Genomic DNA, 19,308 nt, shown 5'->3' with positions numbered 1-19,308 from the left:
GCAGTAAATAGAACAAAACAATCTAGTTCCAAAAAAAGAGCCCATCCATCTGTAATTATGAATGATCACATCATGGAAATTATTATATTGACTTTTTTTCAATTATGTTGAATTGTCAGCTCTAAAATATTGATTTTATCAACTAGAAATTGCTTTACGCAAGGGTAATTTCTATTAAAATCATTATTTAAAAAATTCAGCAATGTAATTGAAATTCACTTGTCAAAGCTGTTTCCCATGATCATTTATTTATTTATTTATTTGTTTGTTTGTTTAAAAAGAAATATCATCTTGGAATTATTAAGGTTATATAGACTCACCTAAAAGATTATTAGGAACACCATACCAATACTGTGTTTGACCCCCTTTCACCTTCAGAACTGCTTTAATTCTACGTGACATTGATTCAAAAAGGTGCTGAAAGCATTCTTTAGAAATGTTGGCCCACATTGATAGGATAGCATCTTGCAGTTGATGGAGATTTGTGGGATGCACATCCAGGGCACGTGGAAGCTCCCATTCCACCACATCCCTAAAGATGCTCTATTGCTTTGAGATCTGGTGACTGTGGGGGCCATTTTAGTACAGTGAACTCATTGTCATGTTAAACAAACTAATTTGAAATGATTTGAGCTTTGTGACATGGTGCATTATCCTTCTGGAAGTAGCCATCAGAGGATGGGTACATGGTGGTCATAAAGGGATGGACATGGTCAGAAACAATGCTCAGGTAGTCCGTGGCATTTAAACAAGGCCCAATTGGCATTAAAGAGGCCTAAAGTAAAAATCCCCCACACCATTACACCACTACCACCAGCCTGCACAGAGGTAACATTTTTCCAGTCTTCTACTGTCCAAATTTGGTGAGCTCGTGCAAATTGTAGCCTCACTTGTGGCTTCACAAATGCTTTGCTGCATATCTTGGTTGTACTGAGTGGTTATTTCAGTCAAAGTTGTTCTTCTATCAGCTTGAATCCGTCAGCCCATTTTTCCTCTGACCTCTAGCCTCAACAAGGCATTTTCGCCCACAGGAGTGCCGCATAACCCGCATACTGGATGTTTTTCCCTTTTCACACCATTCTTTGTAAACCCTAGAAATGGTTGTGCATGAAAATCCCAGTAACTGAGCAGATTGTGAAATACTCAGACTGGCCCATCTGGACCAACAACCCTGCCATGCTTAAAATTACTTAAATCACCTTTCTTTGCCATTCTCACATTCAGTTTGGAGTTCAGGAGATTTTCTTGACCAGGACCACACCCCTAAATGCATTGAATCAGCTGCCATGTGATTGGCTGATTAGATAATTGCATTAATGAGAAATTGAACAGCTGTTCCTAATAATCCTTTAGGTGAGTGTATCTGATCTATATGACTGGATTGCTCATCACGTTCTAAACTGCCGTTAGGCAGTAAAGCCACCGGAAATGTTCAAGAGGCCATCTTACTTTTCCTTACTGACAGAAGGCATCATTGACTTACAGCCAAAACATTGAGCTAAAATCACCGACGCCGTGCAGCGTCTCAGTCTCACAGGATTGATTTTATGATATGTGTATGTATGTAAATGAATAGTGACTTCAGATGTTATCTGTAATGTTTATGGTCTTTTTGGAGAGGATAAGTCATATTGAAATCTTTGATGAGGGTGTGTCCACTGCACACTACCAACACAGGTATCTGACCAAACACAAAAATATATTTCTTTATGTGTATAATTATGGAGGAAATATTAAACATCAACATATATCTGTGTTCAGCTGCCGAAATTCATTGAAATAGCCTATGTATACTAATACAAGTCTCCTTTACTATAGGCATTATATTTTATTCAAGTTTGCCATGCATCATCTCAGAAACGTCAGAGTTATCTGCCTGAATAAGTTATGATGCGTGTATTTTATTTCCTGATTGAGCAACATTATTTGTCTCAAATGTATGGCGTTTAGTTTCCACATGAGTAAAGTGTTATGTATGCTATATGTTGTTGAATGAATTATTAATTAAACTATCATTTAAATCATTTACTGCTTTGAAACGCATGCTGTTAATGAAATTGTTGGACCATTTGCCTACTTAATAAAAAACAAAACTACAACACAACATAAATACATAAACTCAACAGTACAAGATGATTTTAGGTTACAAGGCATAACTCTATTCCAATTTCAGAATGCACACTTTGACAGTTGTAATACATATGCTGAAGTGTCTCGTCTGTCAGCTATCTATCCCTTCAATCTTAAAACTATTCAAACTTTATGGCTGGGCTTTCTCAAGCCAACATAAAAATGTGTCTACAAACTTTTCAATACTGATCTCTAATAGAGAGAAAGCTATTTTACCAGTCTCACTTTCTGTGGTATAAAGTCCTGGTCAGACGTATTACATACCTGCCTTCTGTCTTAACCAAAAGAAATTTAAATGAATGGATCCTGCAATAATGTGTTTAACTACCAACCACATTCCTACATAAATTAACATCTGCACTGGACAAACTATTAAGCACTGCCTTTTATACTTAACTTGAACAAGAAAATAATTATTCATCCTAAAATAATAAATAATGTTAGATACAATAAATTTGACAGCAGAGATAAATGCCTTCTCGGTAAGGTTAACTTTTGGAGCCCTGGAGATTTGGTTTCTGCGCACATTTTACATTATATATACTGCATAAATAATAAGACTATAGCAGCATTCTTCCTGGATTTGACATTTGATAACGGATCACAAACACTAGTAGGCGATATATGGATTCTAACATTGAATGTTAGAATCCATATGAATCTTGAGGGTCAAATGTGAAATATCAAAGGTGAACCAAAATGTCTGTCTTTAGTTCAATATCATCTTCCATTTCAGGCTCACTGAGTGTAAAGCCCACAGAGATATCCTCTGAGCGGATTGGGGCTCGGGAGTGAGCGCACGGAAGGGCTGATAATGAAATATGGGCTCCTTCAAGAACAAGATAAGAGCGAAGCTGCGCGGGGGTCTCAGGGCTATCAGCGCCACACGATCAAATGCATTTTGGTATACATGACTTTGACCATCCCGCACCATTACGTACATATTACTCAGCAGCCGGTCGCATCATCTGTGAGTAGATCTTCAAGGTCTGCTTTAGAGCAATGAATACGAGATGAGACCGGTGTCTGTGCGCCTTCTAACAATCAAACTCGAGCATGAGTGCAGAATGTGGCCATGATCTCAGGTTACAAATCCTTCCGGGGGAAAAACCTCATGTACTTCCCTGAATCTGTTGCTAAGCCGAGATACAAAAACGATGATGAAGTATTGAGTAAATGTAAATTTGGTTTGTGCAATTGCTACAATAACAGATAATAATGTGTCAAATGTTAAAAGTTCAACGGCGTCTTGTTGTGAAACTATATATAAAAACAAAAAAAGCATTTCCCGTACATTTCAATGGCAGTTGCCTGGCGGGTGTAGGAGTAGGACCCCTGTCTCTGGCTGGAGTTTTTGTTTTTACCTGTATGTTCCAAAACAGCCCACAAAGTAAAATAATATTCAATATGGAAGTGATTCTCAACAAGGGAACCGGGGCACACTGGGGACCTCTAGAAACTTCTAAGGAAGCCTTAGGGACTAAAATAGTTTAAAATAGAGAAAACAAGCATTGAATTAAAGATGCGAGCAGCAATAAAAAGGCCCTTACAAAAAACAGGAAAACAGAGCATTGTGGGCAATATGCATTTATAGGGATAGTTCACCCAAAAAATGAAAATTCTGTCATCATTTACTCACCTTCATGTTGTTCCACACCTGAATGAGTTTTTCTTCTACACTGTAAAAAATTATTTAGAAAAAAAGTTACCTGGTTGTCTTAAAATTTTGAGTTCATTGAAATTGAAATTTTGAGTTAATACAATTAACATTTTTTGAGATTCGACAAGCTTTTTTAAAATATTATTACAAGATTTTTGTAATCATATTGGGTAACTGTGTGTGTTTTATTTCTGATGACGCAGTGAAACATGCCAAATTGTGCTATTTTCATGATTTATCACATTTTTTATGTGGTTCAGATACAACAAATATTTTGAGTTTCTATTTATTAAACACATTTCCTTCATTGTATCAACTCAAATTTTTAATTTCAATAAACTCAAAATTTTAAGGCAACCAGGTTACTTACTTTTTAAAGTTAAATCTACAAAAAACAACCAAGATGTTTTACAGTGTACAGAACACAAAAGAAGATATTTGGATAATTAGCAATTTCAATATTCACTGTAAAAAAAGGGCAAATTTTTAACTTTTGCAGTACTATCGACTTGGATGTTTAAGTTAGGCTATTTCAAATTAAATTATGTTAAACAGACTTTAAAAAATGAGTTACATCTTGTATAACTAATAAAAACAAGTTTAACATTTCTTAACTTATTTTGATGAGTTAAAACAATGTAAAAACCTATGTTGTCATAACTTATTGAACTCCGGCCAAAATGCCAAATCACGTCAGAAATCCCCAAATCCGACCCCGACACTCCAGATCTTGTCAAAAGATATCCATTTTGTCTGGTGTCCAAAACCAGTAAAACCTGTCAGCAGAAACTCTTGTCTGGTACCCAAACTCTATTAACTTCTTCTATCTTCTGTCTTCTATCAGGCTGAGAGAAAGCAAGAGCATAAGCATGAGCCAGGAGATGAAGTGATGATAGTAAAAATAGCAGTTTATTGAATAATCTCATTGTGGGGTGCAGCCAGCCATCCTTTATTTTTCCAGCTAGGTCCCACTGAGATTAAAATAAATCTCTTCTTCCAGGAATTCCTGGCCAACATGGCCGGCCGTAATAAAATTTCACATAGCCTATAACAGATAGATATTGGGCGGTCGTGCGCTTTAGGTGCGCAAGACCCCATTTCGCCTGCCAGCGCATTTTTTCCTTTCCTTTTGCACAACGGCAAGCGCGTCAAGTATAAACCCCTTGTCAGCGTGGGGAGGATCGCGTTGCGGAGCTAGGTGAAAGTATAAACAAGGCTTCAGTGTGTGAGCACTCATCCATGTATTATAATCATTGAAACATTTGCAAATAAGATTTTGGTCAGTTTGGCCAACAGAGGGCGCTACTCGCTAATTGCAGCTTCGACTCGTATTATGCGACTTCCTCTACTCATTACGTACTCGCCCTAGTTTTGTCATTGAGAACGACCGCGAGGATGTCATCATCATCAGCTTCAAAGTAAGAAACAAAATAATACATAAAGTCCTAATGCATCTAAACGTACACAAATTTCTACTGGCTGCTGTTCGTCGCTTCCCATACAAACTGAGATAGCGCGCGAAGGTTATACGTCACACATTGTGGTGTGGCGTATCTGAATATACAATACATTTCGCAAGTTCGTAAATGCGCTTATATAAAAGACTTTTACGAGACCTATGTTTCAAAACAGTTTTTTAACGAACAAACAAAAAGTCCTGTATATGTGCTTTGATGTGGAAAGGGGCCGTGGTGCGAAATGTCAAGTAAAGCAAATGAATGGCATTGCCCTCTTTATAGTAAAAGTTCTTTATTCACAAAACAGCCGCAATATACACTACTTTCAATCTATAAGGCAGGCCTTAAAGCACTAATTATCCAGATAGAAGTGTACTAGGTTTTTTTAGACTAATAATGACTGCTTTTATGAAGTGTTATGCCCATATATTAACATGCCCATAATGTGTGAGGACAATAACATTGAACATTCCAATGAAACGGTGATAGTAGAGATTGCAGTGATGTGACCCTGGACCACAAAACAAGGATACATTTTTTGAAATTGAGATTTATACATCATCTGCCGAATAAATAAGCTTCCCACTGGTGTACGGTTTGTTAGGATAGGATGAGATACAACTATATGACAATCTGGAATCTGAGTGCAAAAAAAAAAAAAAAGAAGAAGAGAAAATTGCCTTAAAATTTGTCCAAATTAAGTCCTTAGCAATGCATATTACTAAAAATAATAGTTTTATATATGACTAGTTTTGTGCACTTATATTTCAAAAAATCTGGTTAAATTGTCAAGAAGTACAACTAATGTTCCATTGCAATTTTTAAAATTGTAAGTGCCAGTTTCTGTGGACTGATTAGTTTATATATATATACCTTTTACCAAGAAAACAATTATCAAAATCCCAATTTTTAGCCAGGGACCTCTGATTGAGTTGACACGGAATGACCCTATTGTAAAATATCAGAATAAATGACTTCTAAAGACATTTTATTTGTCCCCAGTGCCACTAGTTAAACAAATGCTCATAAATGGGCCAAATCATGTTTATTTTAATGTAATGATGTACATGTTTCTTGTCAGATTAAGACAGAAAATGTCCCACTAATCTAGTCAGTCAAACGTGTGTGAGGCTCGGGAAATGATGGTCATGGGCATGATGTGTGTAAATATGACAACAAGACGATAGCAATCCGGTTGTCGAGTGTGATGTCACACGTCACAGCTCCCAGTCCTTCAGTTCCCAAAAGCAAACAACAAACAGCTAATGTACACTTATAGTGTGATACAGTACTACGGAAAGATCTTGACTCGTTAAATATTTGAGACTGTGGATTAAAAGTGTGCGAGACCTGCATGTGTTCATAAACTGCTGTTATGAGGTAGCATTCTCACTCGGACCTGGAAAGACGCAATGTATCAAAACAAGGTGGATTGGATTGTGTGGCCAGTGGTCACCCCCTCCAAATCAATTAGTAACTCAAAGGTGGGGTAAGTGTTATTTCAAAACCGTTTTAGAAAAAGGACTAGGGCTGAGTGGAATAACAAACTTGTAGCCATTCAGCAGGTATGGGGCGTGTCTATTAGGGATGTAACGATATTGACAATATCGCGCTTTCGCGGTTGTAAACGTGTCTCGATTTCATCGTGGTTGGGTTACAATATTAAAAGGACAGGTGTCCAGGAATAAACACACATAAAACTCCTGATGTTAGTTACACTTACAGAAGAATAAAATAAAACCTATTTCATTACCTTTTGGAGCTTGGAAGGATTCAGTTTGAGCAGATGTTTAATACCATCATCGTATGTCCTCGTCAGAGTTCGTTTACCAGTATATTCAGCATCTGCCTCATATTCGCAATCTCCAGCATATTCTCCAAACTCATTTTCAACGTCTTCAAAATCAATATTTTGATCACTGACAGCTTTCATCAAGAGACAGTGACACTAATATTTGATTGTGTTTAGTAGCCTACTTGCTCTCTGCTGTAAATCACTAACCCATTTCAAGTTTTGCAGATTATAATTATTGTGTTGTTTTCTGTCAGAGGTAACTATGAGTGAAACTCACTTCATCATTGCGTATCAGACATTGCCACCTTGTGGAATAAAGGTGAATTGCGGCCTATTTCGTCATTATAGATTAATTTATCAGTGTGCAAAAAAAAAAAATAAAAAAAAATATATATATATATATATATATATACGTACAATATAGGGATGCACGATATTATCGGCACAACATCGGAATCGGCCGATAAACGCTTAAAGTATAAAAATCGGCATCTGCCAAAATGAAAAAATTATGCCGATATGATAACGTGTTAATATGCGCCTGCAATAACTCACGTGTGCAAGGAGTGCTACAGCGATGAGACCATGTCAGCACTGCGGTCATTCTTGAAGTGAAAACAACCTAATACATTGCATGTACAGTGATTTATATTGACTGTTTTTAAAGGCTGCCTTGAATTTGTGAATGCACGTGACCGTCAGCAGCAGATTTGCCTGGTATTCACAACAACTAGACCAAAACGAACCCAAAACAAGCCCAATCGCGTCTCCTCACTCTCAAGCGCGTGCGGCAGCCTCCACAGCAGCAGAAGCTCCTCCTGGTCCTAGTGCCCTCCAGCTAGACCGCTATATATTTATACATGTAGTGGGTGCGCTGTTGTTACACTAATACAATGAAAAGTAGAATACACAAATAAATTAAAGTTACTTCTTGTTCTGAATAAACAAATCAGTAATGATGTCATAAATCACAAGCAAGACACTTGTAAATTAAATACTTTTATATACCGTGTATTAATCTGTAATAAAATTTTAGGAAATGGATGATGAAAAAAATCCAAGGAGCTCTACAATAGGTGTGCACAAATGCTAAATCCCAAAATACAATATTTAGGTTACAGCTGCATCTGGGGTAAAAAAATATTTTTTTATTTTATTTATTATTGGTTAAATGTATTATTGTTATTTTCAGGGCTTTTAATATACTCTTATCATACAAAGAACTTTGTTAACATTTATTTATCTTCAACAAGAATCCTTTTAGTAAGGAGAACTCAGAAATCTGAAACCAGAATGAAAAAAAAAAGTTTTTGCTTAAAATGGTGTTGTTTCCAAACAAAGGTAACAAATAAACATATATCGGTATCGACATCGGCCAAACAGAGCTGAAAAAATCGGCATATCGGATATCGGCAAAAATCTAATATCGTGCATCCCTAGTACAATACACACCTCGGGTCGTTAGCGACCCTATACAATTTTGACAAATACTAGTGAAAAAACTGGCATTCAATTATAATTCTATTATTGTTTTCTTGTTATATTGTTTAAAATGGATTGATTGAGGAATACTAAGAATGTTGATGTCTAACTTTAAAAAATGAATGGGGAGCAGGGTAGTGAATGACGCGACCCGAGGTATGCATTTAAGAGTTAAAAGCACTGTGATCCGCGTGAAGCAGAATAAATGTCAGTATTTTTTCACTATTATAATCACAAACACTATCATGAGCTAATTAACAATACCGTGAGCTTTTCCACAATATCGCAATAAATATCGTACCGTGAGGTCAATATCGAAATTGTATCGTACCGTGAGATTTTGATAGCGTTACATCCCTAATGTCTATGGTGAGAAGAGAGGCTCAGTGCACATCATTATTCAAAACACGAGTCACACAGGACGGACATTAGCCAAGAAAGAACTATTTTGCTTAAATATGCTCGTGTGTCATGTTGGCTTGTTAGTCCATATGCGATCGTATTGTGGCTCACTTCAGCGATGATAAAGACCCGTTCATTTCCACACCGTATGGAGCATCTAAATCCCCTCAGTGTTTCAAGGTTTCAAGCGTCAGCTCACAAAATGTGTCCGACAGGTAAGATACTATACTCCTAATATATGTTTGTTTCCTCTTTTCATCTATATTACCCATCCGGTCATAATTGTAATATGTTGTTAGCTGGACTATCGAGCTTGTATACTAACGTTATCGAGTTGTTCATGAGAACGGTTTGTGTTTTGTGATCGCTATAATAACTCTAATCTGGTCATTATTGTAATACGTCATTAGCTGGACTGTCGGCTCGTGTTCTATTGAGTTGTTCATGAGAACGGTTTGTGTTTTTGTGATGGAAGGGATGACTTTTTCATTGAATATTCGACCTGGATTAGTTACACACAGATTCTGCCATAGTCGTTGCTTGGGTTACGTGTTTGGGGCGGAGCTATCAAAATAGGGCCGAGACCCTTTTTGGTGGTAGGGGCTGGTTTGTTTTGGTGATTTGAAATATCAACAACGATTACGAGATATCACTTACCCCACCTTTAATCAGTTCATCTTATAACAATTTATACCTGCACTGTAAAAAAAGAAAGAAAAAAAGTCTCAAATTGAAAATTTTCAGTTGACTGATCACATCTACATTTTTCAGTTGGCCGAATTGAAATTGTGTGAATTGGTGCAATTTAATTCACAGAAATTCAATTCGGCCAACTTAAAAATGTAAATGTGATCAGTCACTAGAAAATGTTCAATTGGAGATATGATTTTTTTTTTTTACAGTGTAGGAAAAATGTATTCATAAAAGCAGTGTAATTAGAAAATATAAAACTTAGTGAAGCGATAGCTGTGGGTAAGCTGTGCCACCACATCTATGTAAGTGTCAATCATATGCAGATTTCTGCGAACAAAGTGACCTTTTTTTTTATTATTTACAAGCAACATTTGCATGTGCATGCAGTGTATAAAACCATGTAAATGTATTAAATGTAGCTGTTGGGTCAAATGTGCCAGTGATAGTGATGCAAAATCGATAGGAAATATTAATATAAACAAGGTTAGATAAAAGGTAGATGAAACCATTTTACATATTAACCTTTTCCTAGGCTGGTTTATGAAAATACTAATAATGTGCAGAAATGAAGACAGGACCTAAATAAGGAATAGGATTGTGTGTTGTGCACACCAGTCAGTTTGGCTGTTCCAGACAGACTATCAATCTGCATCAGTGGAGGTTTTTTTTTCAGTGACTCTTTCTGCATGTTGCATCATAACCATATGTACAGTATGCTGTTACTTACATTATATAGTGTGCCTATTAAATTTTGTGAGCAAATCTGTGGCGGTAGGGTCTTCATTCTGAAGATGAGAAGATATATTTCGATCTGTATGGCATAGCTAGGATTTGAGCAACCAGAGTGGAGTGTGAAACCGGAACGGTTCCGTCATACATGAAGTATCTGAAGAGTCCTCAGAAGGGTGAGATGTCAGGTTTGCTCATTAGCGGCTGTTAGCCGAGTTGGCTTTTGTAAATTCACTGCTGTTTGTAAATTCACAGAGAGACTGTTTGTCTCTCTCCATAGAGTCTTGTGTTGCTCCGTGGTTATGATTCTCGCTAATAGTTAGGTGGGCCACAGTTACTCCTGATACTAATCATCCTGTGTTCAAATCCTGTTCTTTTTGTGAATGTCAGAGGATGTGTAGCAGGAGTGGGATCTGATTTGGTTCTATTCAGGCCAATTTACATGACGGCAACTTTTTGTCAGGTTTTATCGCATTTCTATGTTGCGATTAATTGCTGAAGCTTTTATCACGGTATGCAGTATTATCACGACATTGAAATAATAAGTTACAAAAAAAGTGTCTATCTAAACCCCTCCTTTCCGCAAGCTTCTCTGCTCTGATTGGCCAGATGACCCAGTCTGTTGAGATCAGTTACAGCACGTGTCAGAAAGGAATCGGCCATTACCAGAACTTCAGCTCTGAAGGCTTCGTAAATCCACAGCAATTGTACACACTGTAAAGATAGTTACGACGATGGCCATATCAATCTGAGCGTGAGTCCGATGATGAAACGTTGGAATAACTAGTTATTCGAATGCAAGGATGAATTGAGCAGGACGTTTCTTAGATATGTTTTTACTCAGTTTGAGGTTCATTGTGAAGTGCAAATACAATACTACAGTATCTTCTGGGTAATTCCCATTCTAAATATACAGCTCTAGAAAAAATTAAGACCACTTAACATGGATTTCTCAATGGTCTCTTCATTTTTTCCAGAGTTGTATAATACTACAGTACCTCAAGATAATTCCCTTCTTAAATACTTCTAATATTATCAATACTTCGAGGTAATTCGGCATCCTGTCGAGAAGCTACCATCACTACCTCAAACACTCGAGCACAGAGGTCTTTAGCTTCTATCCACTCTCACCGTCCTTCCCAAATGTACGCTGGTCCGACACAGGATCATTAATAATAACTCTGAGTAGTACAGCCTCACCCCGAGGGCGGCTCTAGTCTTCCAACACTATCACCGTCTCTGCCGTGGTCTGTTTGAGCATAGAATCTTTAGTACTTCTATTCCTCAGCTGCACAGCATATATACCTGGCACGACTCCAGAGTTGCTCTGTGCAGAAATTCAGTTTTATTCACGGCTGGGAGATCACTGGTCAAAACAACCAAGTGAGTCTCCAGAACACCTTACAGTTAAGTGAAAATTAATGTCACTCTAGTTTTCTTCACTGTGATTGCTTTGTACGATCTAAGTTAATCATATGACTGTTCAATTTGTGTTAAGCACCTTTTTGGGTAAGTCTACATGGTCTTAGACCTGAACATCTTGGGTTTTTCCTTTATGATCACTTCTGAGGCCATTAAATAAAATATTTGGACTCACTTTATATTAGGTGGCCTTTATTACAAGACAATGTACTAACATTTTAATTAATACTTTGATACAATGTACTTAGTGTACATACATGTTTTTACATTAAAAATGACCTGCATGTAATTACATCTGTAATTAATTTCTGTACATTTATAATTACACTGTTGACACTTCCCTTACACCTAACCTTAACCAACCCATCCCACCACACCTGTTCCTAACTTTACCCGTATCCCACCTCAATATCACCAAAAGTGTTTTGGAATACAATATGAACACCAAAAATACATTGTACTTATTTGTTGAGGTAAGTACATAGAAATATTTGGTCCCATTTTATATTAAGTGGCCTTAACTACTATCACAGGAGACGACTATAACTTTATTTACATTCACAGATTGCTATATTACATACTGCTTGAAAGGTAATATTGGAAAAAGCATAATGGGGCACTTTAAACCTGTTCAGCACAAAATGAAACACTGAAATATTTACCATTAAGTGTCTGAACAATCATAAGTTTATTTGCATAAATTATTTATTTTATTTAACAAATTATTTCTATCAATCATGTGACTGTGAGTGGGTCTGCTGTGTAAGTCCCACTCTGATTCACAAAGCTAGTGTTTAGAACGTTAAAAGCGTTCTATGTAGTATTTTTGCAGTAAAATATCCAAAAACCACTAGGCCAGTGTTATATATTTTTTCAGTTTAGTACTTACAATATCCCAAATGTTTCCAACTATTTGTAAATTGTGAGAAAATTGCTATTTTAACCAAGGACCCGGGACGTGTCAGCATAGCGTTTGAGCGAGTCGCCTGTCAATGGCATCATATCTGCGTTACCCTCGGTTTTATTCTGCAAACGCTTTTCTCTTAGCAGTCTGAACATGTCACAGCAGCGCCGAGCGAACGCACAGAGGAACGTCATAATATCATTTTAAACACACTTAAATGTATCTAATATGATAAACAGAGCTGCTTTACCTTATAATCATGACCAGAAAAAGAGGAAGTCCGCGCGCCAGGCGACTGTGTCCCGTCTAGGGCTGCACGATTAATTGAAATCGAACCGCAATCGCGATTTGGCTTGTGCGATTATGAAAGCTCAAAGGCTGCGATATTAAATAAATAAATGCCCAGTGTGAGCGAAGAGCGACTCTGTGATAAACAATGCTCAGTCTGAAAGACTGCGAGTTTGAATCGCTTATAACGTGCGTTTGAAAAAGCAACACGAGTCAAACATCTTTACAAACTAGTGAAGCGTTCATAAACCTGTTCAACAAAAGACAACGTTTAATAACATGTTTTACCTCACTTCATATTGTCAGTCAAGTGTGTGTGAGCTGATGTGGCTTCTCATCAGAGTGAGGCAGACGATGCATTATTTTATAGCATTCTATGTCAGTCAGCACTGCATTATAATACACTTTATTATTATGAAAATACCCTTGAGGGGTTGAAAAACTCAAATACACCATATTTTGCTGCAGTCGTGTTTATTGTCGTCATGTTTAAGCAAAGCGTCTCTATCTTCTGTTTACACCGCATTAGCTTCACATCAGTAATTTCCTCAAAATGAACGTTAATTACTTCTCTGAGGCAAATGTGCCGTTTTTCCGCTCGAGGGCGCCCTCTGGCTTTCAGTATGAATAAAAAAAAATTGGGTAATCAATAATAAGAAAATAATACTTAATACATTTTAAAACTTAATAAACTTTTTAAAATTATAAATTTGTTGAACAATCCATGTTTTTCTTCAATGTACAGGAGTTTTTCCCCCACAGTGGATGCACGAGGTTCATATTTCATATTAAAGACAGACTTTAAGAATAACTCCTTAGGCTTAGACCTTTCCAATGTTTTTTAGTCATAGGCTGTCTGCATATTAATAGGTAACCCAGCAGTTTTATTTGTGTGTGTGTGTAAAATAAGTTTTCTGTAAAATATTACAAAAATAATAATAATAATTCGTATTATATTGTTATATTTATTCTGACATACTCTTTTTTTATTGGTAATTATGAAAATGTTATTGTAATGGTAATATTTCTTATTTTTAAAAATATTTTTAGCAGTAATAATAATCATAATAATTATTAGTCACATTAATATAAAAACAAAAAATGTTATAAACACACTTTTCATTTGTAAAAAATTATAATAACAATAATCGCATTTTAAATCGCAATCGCAATTTTACCGAGAATAATCGCAATTATATCTTTTCCCCAAATCGTGCAGCCCTAGTCCGTCCCATCATAATAAAAGTCCTGGTACTCGCGAGCCGTGTGTTTGTGTAACAATCGCTCCTGCGGCCGTGCTCAGCTCAGCAACACTCGGTCCTGCTCTGCTTTACACTACAGTAACGTTAATAACCGCATCCATGAACGTGATTTCTGCCCGAGTCCTATTTTCCACCGGCTGTGAGGTGAAGACCACATGTCCCAGGATACTGCGCTCACACTTGGAGTCATCAAACTACGCCTGTTTAGGATAGGCGCCCTCCAGTGGACGGAAAGTTGCATAGTGCACCTTTAAAACGTACAATCAATTTGGTGTTAACTGGATAAATAAGGACTCAATTAAAATCAATTTAATTCCATAAAACTTTAATGGCTTTTAATGAGGGCCTAGGACTCACCAGCGAATTTGAATGCTGCTTTTTTATATACATTTTGAATAACCCAGGATCACGATGCAGTGAACGTAACATGAGCTTCCATCATTTTTTATACAGAAAGCAAAATCTGATGTATAGCGTCAAAGGTGGAGGAGTGTTAAAGTTCAGTAATGGATGCGTTTGTGTCTCCACCCTTCCCAGAAGAATCCACATGGCTCTTTCTCCATAAAAATGCTAATCCAGACACACGTCTGTCCTGGAGCGGCAAAGAGGAGGAGATGAAGCAATTACTAAAGTATTAGCGCGATAGCAGGCGTTCCTCTCTCGGGGTGAGGGCTCTAATGACCACAGAGACGTTGCTTTATTAATATGCAGGCATGCCGTAGCGGCGTCCCTGCATCCTCTAGATAGCAAAGCCTTCTGCTCGGTAGCCTCTGATTGGTTTATGAATGCCTCATGATTTCCTGCGGCGTCAATCTGGGCCTGTTCTATTCACAGAGGACTGAAATCACACAGCAGGAAATGCTTGGTGAATGTTGTAAAAATGTCAAGATGATGTCAGGATCAAGGTTTACCCCAAAATCAAAAGAAAGAAATCAATTCTATTTTGCATAAATAAAAAAATAAAAAACGTAGTTTACCCTGAAATGTAGTCAGTGCAGTCAGGCAAGTTCCGTTCTCCTGGCAACCGCCAAACCTAGACTCGTCCATCGAATTGCCAGACAGAGAAGCGCGATTCGTCACTGCAAAAAACATGTCTCCACTCCTCTAGAGTCCAGTGGCAATGTGCTTTACACCACTGCAGCCGGCGCTTTTGCATTGCCCTTCGTAATATAAGGCTTGGATGCAGCTGATTGTCCATGTAAACCTATTCCATGAAGCTCTCTACACACAGTTCTTGAGCTAACCTGAAGGCCACAAAGTTTGGAGGTCTGTACTTAATCTTAGCATGTGCTGACCCTGCGCTGTGATTTTATTTGGCCTACCACTTCATGGCTGAGTTTCTGTTTTTCCCAATTTCTTCCTCTGTTATAACACCACCAACAGTTGACCGTGGAATATTTAGTATTGAGGAAATTTTATGAATGGCCTTATTGCACAGGTGGCAACCTATTTCTACGCTTGAACTCACTGAGCTCCTGAGAGCGACCCATTCTTTCACAGATATTTGTAGAAGCAGTCTGCAAGGCTATAGGTGCTTGATTTTATAAACATGTGGCCATGGAAGTGATTGGAACATCCAAATTCAGTGATTTGGAGGGGTGTTCAGTGATTTGGAGGGGATTTTTTCAGTGATTTGGAGGGGTAGTTTTGCCAATATAGTTTATTTTGCCATGGAAGTTGCCAAACAACACAGTGCTTGTTGTGCGAGCTAATGTGCTCATTATATGTGCGGACATATGGTGGTATTTGTACCAACTGAGAACTTGTGAAGAGCTTATCAAATGTTTAAAAAGCACCAGGAATGATTTTGTTGCAAGTACACAAGTGATAATCAGCTGCATGGAGATACGTTTTCTGAAGCCTGTACTATAAAAGGCAACATAAAATGCTTAAGTATTGCGTCTTGTGACATCACATCCTGGTTTTGGTTTGTTTTGACTTCTTTGGTTTATGTTGTGTTCACCATGGCCTTTTGAAAGTGGAGCAAGACCAGCCTTTTTTAGGGTGTCGGCCCGCATGTTTGGTGCACACCAGGGTTTGGATGACAGCTTTCACACTTACTTATTCAAAATGAATTGCACTAACACAGCAGTCGCACCAGAGTTGGTTTTAATCAGACCAAACATGGCAAGTGTGAACATTCCTGACATGAAGTTGAGTAAATGATGACAGAATTTCTTGCCTGAATTGTCAATAGTGAAGGGTAAATAGAAACAGATGTTATTTATTTGTCCATTTTTGTAAGTAATGTAGCACTAAATCATAGGTATACAACTAGATTAAAATAGCAAATATTAACCCTTTAGTTTTACAAAAAGGTATAGATTTTATAATGACATCCATTTGGTTATCAATAAATATGTGTGGCGAGGTGGGCGAGCGAGAGACGTGGGAGGAGTGAGCGAGACTAAGCGTCACCTGCTCTCGGGTCCTTCACTGTCGTCGCTCCTCCTTTTATATGCCCAAGCTCCTCTGTGAGACCGGTTCGGCACGCAGGTGGTGCTCATTATCACTCAACACTGGCCTCGTCCTGCATGCCACAATATGGTTATAAGAATAATCTTTGTATAAGCCAGAATTTCAATACTTCGATACAGCAATTGAAAAAGTTATTGTAAAAAAAAAAAATGTCATGAAGGATTTCTATTCAAACTTTTATTTCAATCTTCTGTACATGCATTACGTAAAGCAATGGGAAACAGATATCTTCCACACCGATAGTCTTAAAAAATACCCTCTCAAATGACAATCACACATATGTCATTAGCACTGTAGATTATCTCAAAGTATATACGATCCCCAAAGTGGTGAGCAAAGAGTTGCTATTTATAAATGTCACATCGCTGTCTTTATCGGCCACGCTCGATAACGTCTCCAATCAGTTTGGTTAAATTAAAACAGCCTAGGCTACGAATCACGCTAACTGTACGAGACGAACAGCTACATCTATTGATACCACGAGTTTAAACAACTTGTAAACATTTGAACGCCGTGTAAAATGTAAAAATCAGACAATAACATATAATATTCATTACAGCATTTGCAAGCTTCAAGCCAGAAACACGTTTGTAGGGTCACGCTCACAGAAGCCGGCGAAAAGAAAAACGGGAAGGTCTTGGATGTGACGGAATTGCACCAAGTACCGCCAACCGCCAGGGAGGATCGGTCACCTAGGTTAAAAAGAGGCCATAAGTTGAGACGCGGGCACTTTTTATACTCGTTTCAATGGGGTAATAGAAATGATGCACTCGTACGAAGGCAACCGTAAAAGAGAACGGAAAGAAAGAAAACTAATTTGGTGCCGCATCACGTACATTCAAACGTGTTTCCTCTTTTCGTTTTTTCACGTAAGCCTTAAAAGAACAGTCAGAGTAGCAAACGTACACGCACATTTACATTAAATATAAGGCGAGTTCCTCCTCGAGTAAAACTGTGTCGGTGGCTCAGTTCCACATCCGGAGGTCCGGCTTCTTGAAGCCTCCCCGCGCGCATTGTCTTCCGGAGAGCGACAACAAGACGGACAGACACGTAAGACCACGTAAAGGACAAAGGGGGTGGCATTTTTCCGGCAAATCCCTCCGGCCGCCGCGGCAAGATGCAGACTCCATTTCAGCCGTCCTCGGGTCGCCGGGTTCTACCTGGTGAGTTGGCCGACCACTTTGAGCAAGGTCTTGTTTTCCTGTTTTAGCTGCTCGTTCTCATCTTCAATATCGTCCAGATCCTGAAAAAGTTAGAAATGTAGAGAGGAGATTGCATTACTTAACCAAAGGACATGTTTTCATTTTACTTCACAAAGTAAGGAAGCTATGATAAAAGAAGCTATGGTAAAAATTTCTTTGTAAGCAATGACATTTTCACCCTTGTAATGTACACTATTACAAATAGGCGGTGTGACACACAGTTCCATGAGTTGAAATGAAAAAGAAACAATCAGTTGCTGGATTAATCATTAATCTAATAGCGTAAGATGGCAGTGTACCGCAGTGGCATACTTCTGAAAAAAGCAGCTTCCTCGTCCAAATAAAACAATTTTATGACTCAAATTAGGTTATCCCAAGGCAAACTGCATCACAAATTCTAAAAATCTGCATTAAAAAAAAAAACAAGTCACATGCCCAATTGAGGCAAATAAACTACTCATCGGATAAAAAGATTTGCTGAAACATTTAATGCAATTCCCTTTTTTGGGGGGGACTTTGACATGATTTTGCCTCGACAGTGGATGGATAACTAGGATTGATTAATTTCTGAAAAGCCAAAGTCTGACGTCAGAATAATCAGGTAATGACCTCCTGGAAGCGTCTCGCATGATAAGATAAGTCATCATTGCATCATTTATGATGTGTGAAAAAAGCCAGTGGTTGTTCCTCGATGGCAGCAACTTCCATATATTTAATAACGGATATTTAACGCAATTTCGCAAGAAGGGACGATTTTGTTTACTTGAACACATGGGACGGAAACGCTGCTTTATTTGCTAAGGTTTTAGTTGTAAGGTTAGTTGGAAACCGCTATCATGGCAATTATTTATTGGCTGACATTTTATGCTCCGTTGCCATTTGAGAGCGAAGTTAAAACGGATAGCATCTCTGTGTTGGGTGTCGTGCCGTTTGCCGGAGCAGGAATAATAATTGCAATCTCCTTGTCAAAAGATCTCACAAGAAAGTTTCATCGGTCAGTAATGATGAAGGGCAGTTGGCAGAATTACTTTTTGGAGAGTTGAAAACAGGGTAAAATGATGTTGAATTGTAGGCTACGTGCACAACTACGGAAAGCAGCAGGTGTTTTACCTGGGGAAAAAAAGAGATTATAGAGATTATTATAATAGCTGTCAGATGTAGTTTTTACAAGGAAATAACTAACAGCTCGTACACTCGGGAAAAACGAGTAACGACAAGCGAGTAATGACAACATTGCGTAGAGAGTGGAGTTTAAGTATTTCCTCTGTCGTTGTAAATGCTATTCCGGCAGAGACACGGACTAGAGCGTTTAGGTCAATTACATGCAAGCGGTGAAGATTTCATCACAGACTGCATTCTGAAGTTCATCAGCCAAGTCAACAGCAGGGTGTGTGGAAAAAGGGA

At 37.9% G+C, this 19,308-nt stretch overlaps 1 protein-coding gene across 1 annotated transcript in view; it reads right to left on the bottom strand.

Annotated features, from left to right (window-relative positions):
• Positions 1-16,316: 16,316 nt before the first annotated feature.
• The window catches only part of pawr (PRKC, apoptosis, WT1, regulator), an 82,309-nt gene continuing 79,317 nt past the window's right edge, over positions 16,317-19,308 (bottom strand). The window contains exon 6 of the mRNA XM_067428653.1: positions 16,317-17,945. Coding sequence (XP_067284754.1) covers positions 17,859-17,945 — 87 coding nt within the window. The 3' untranslated portion in view covers positions 16,317-17,858. The remainder of the gene's footprint in view (positions 17,946-19,308) is intronic.

Source organism: Pseudorasbora parva, chromosome 20 (genome assembly GCF_024679245.1).
Source record: "Pseudorasbora parva isolate DD20220531a chromosome 20, ASM2467924v1, whole genome shotgun sequence".
Classification (NCBI taxonomy): Eukaryota; Metazoa; Chordata; class Actinopteri; order Cypriniformes; family Gobionidae; genus Pseudorasbora; species Pseudorasbora parva.
This window is presented reverse-complemented; position numbering and strand designations above follow the sequence as displayed.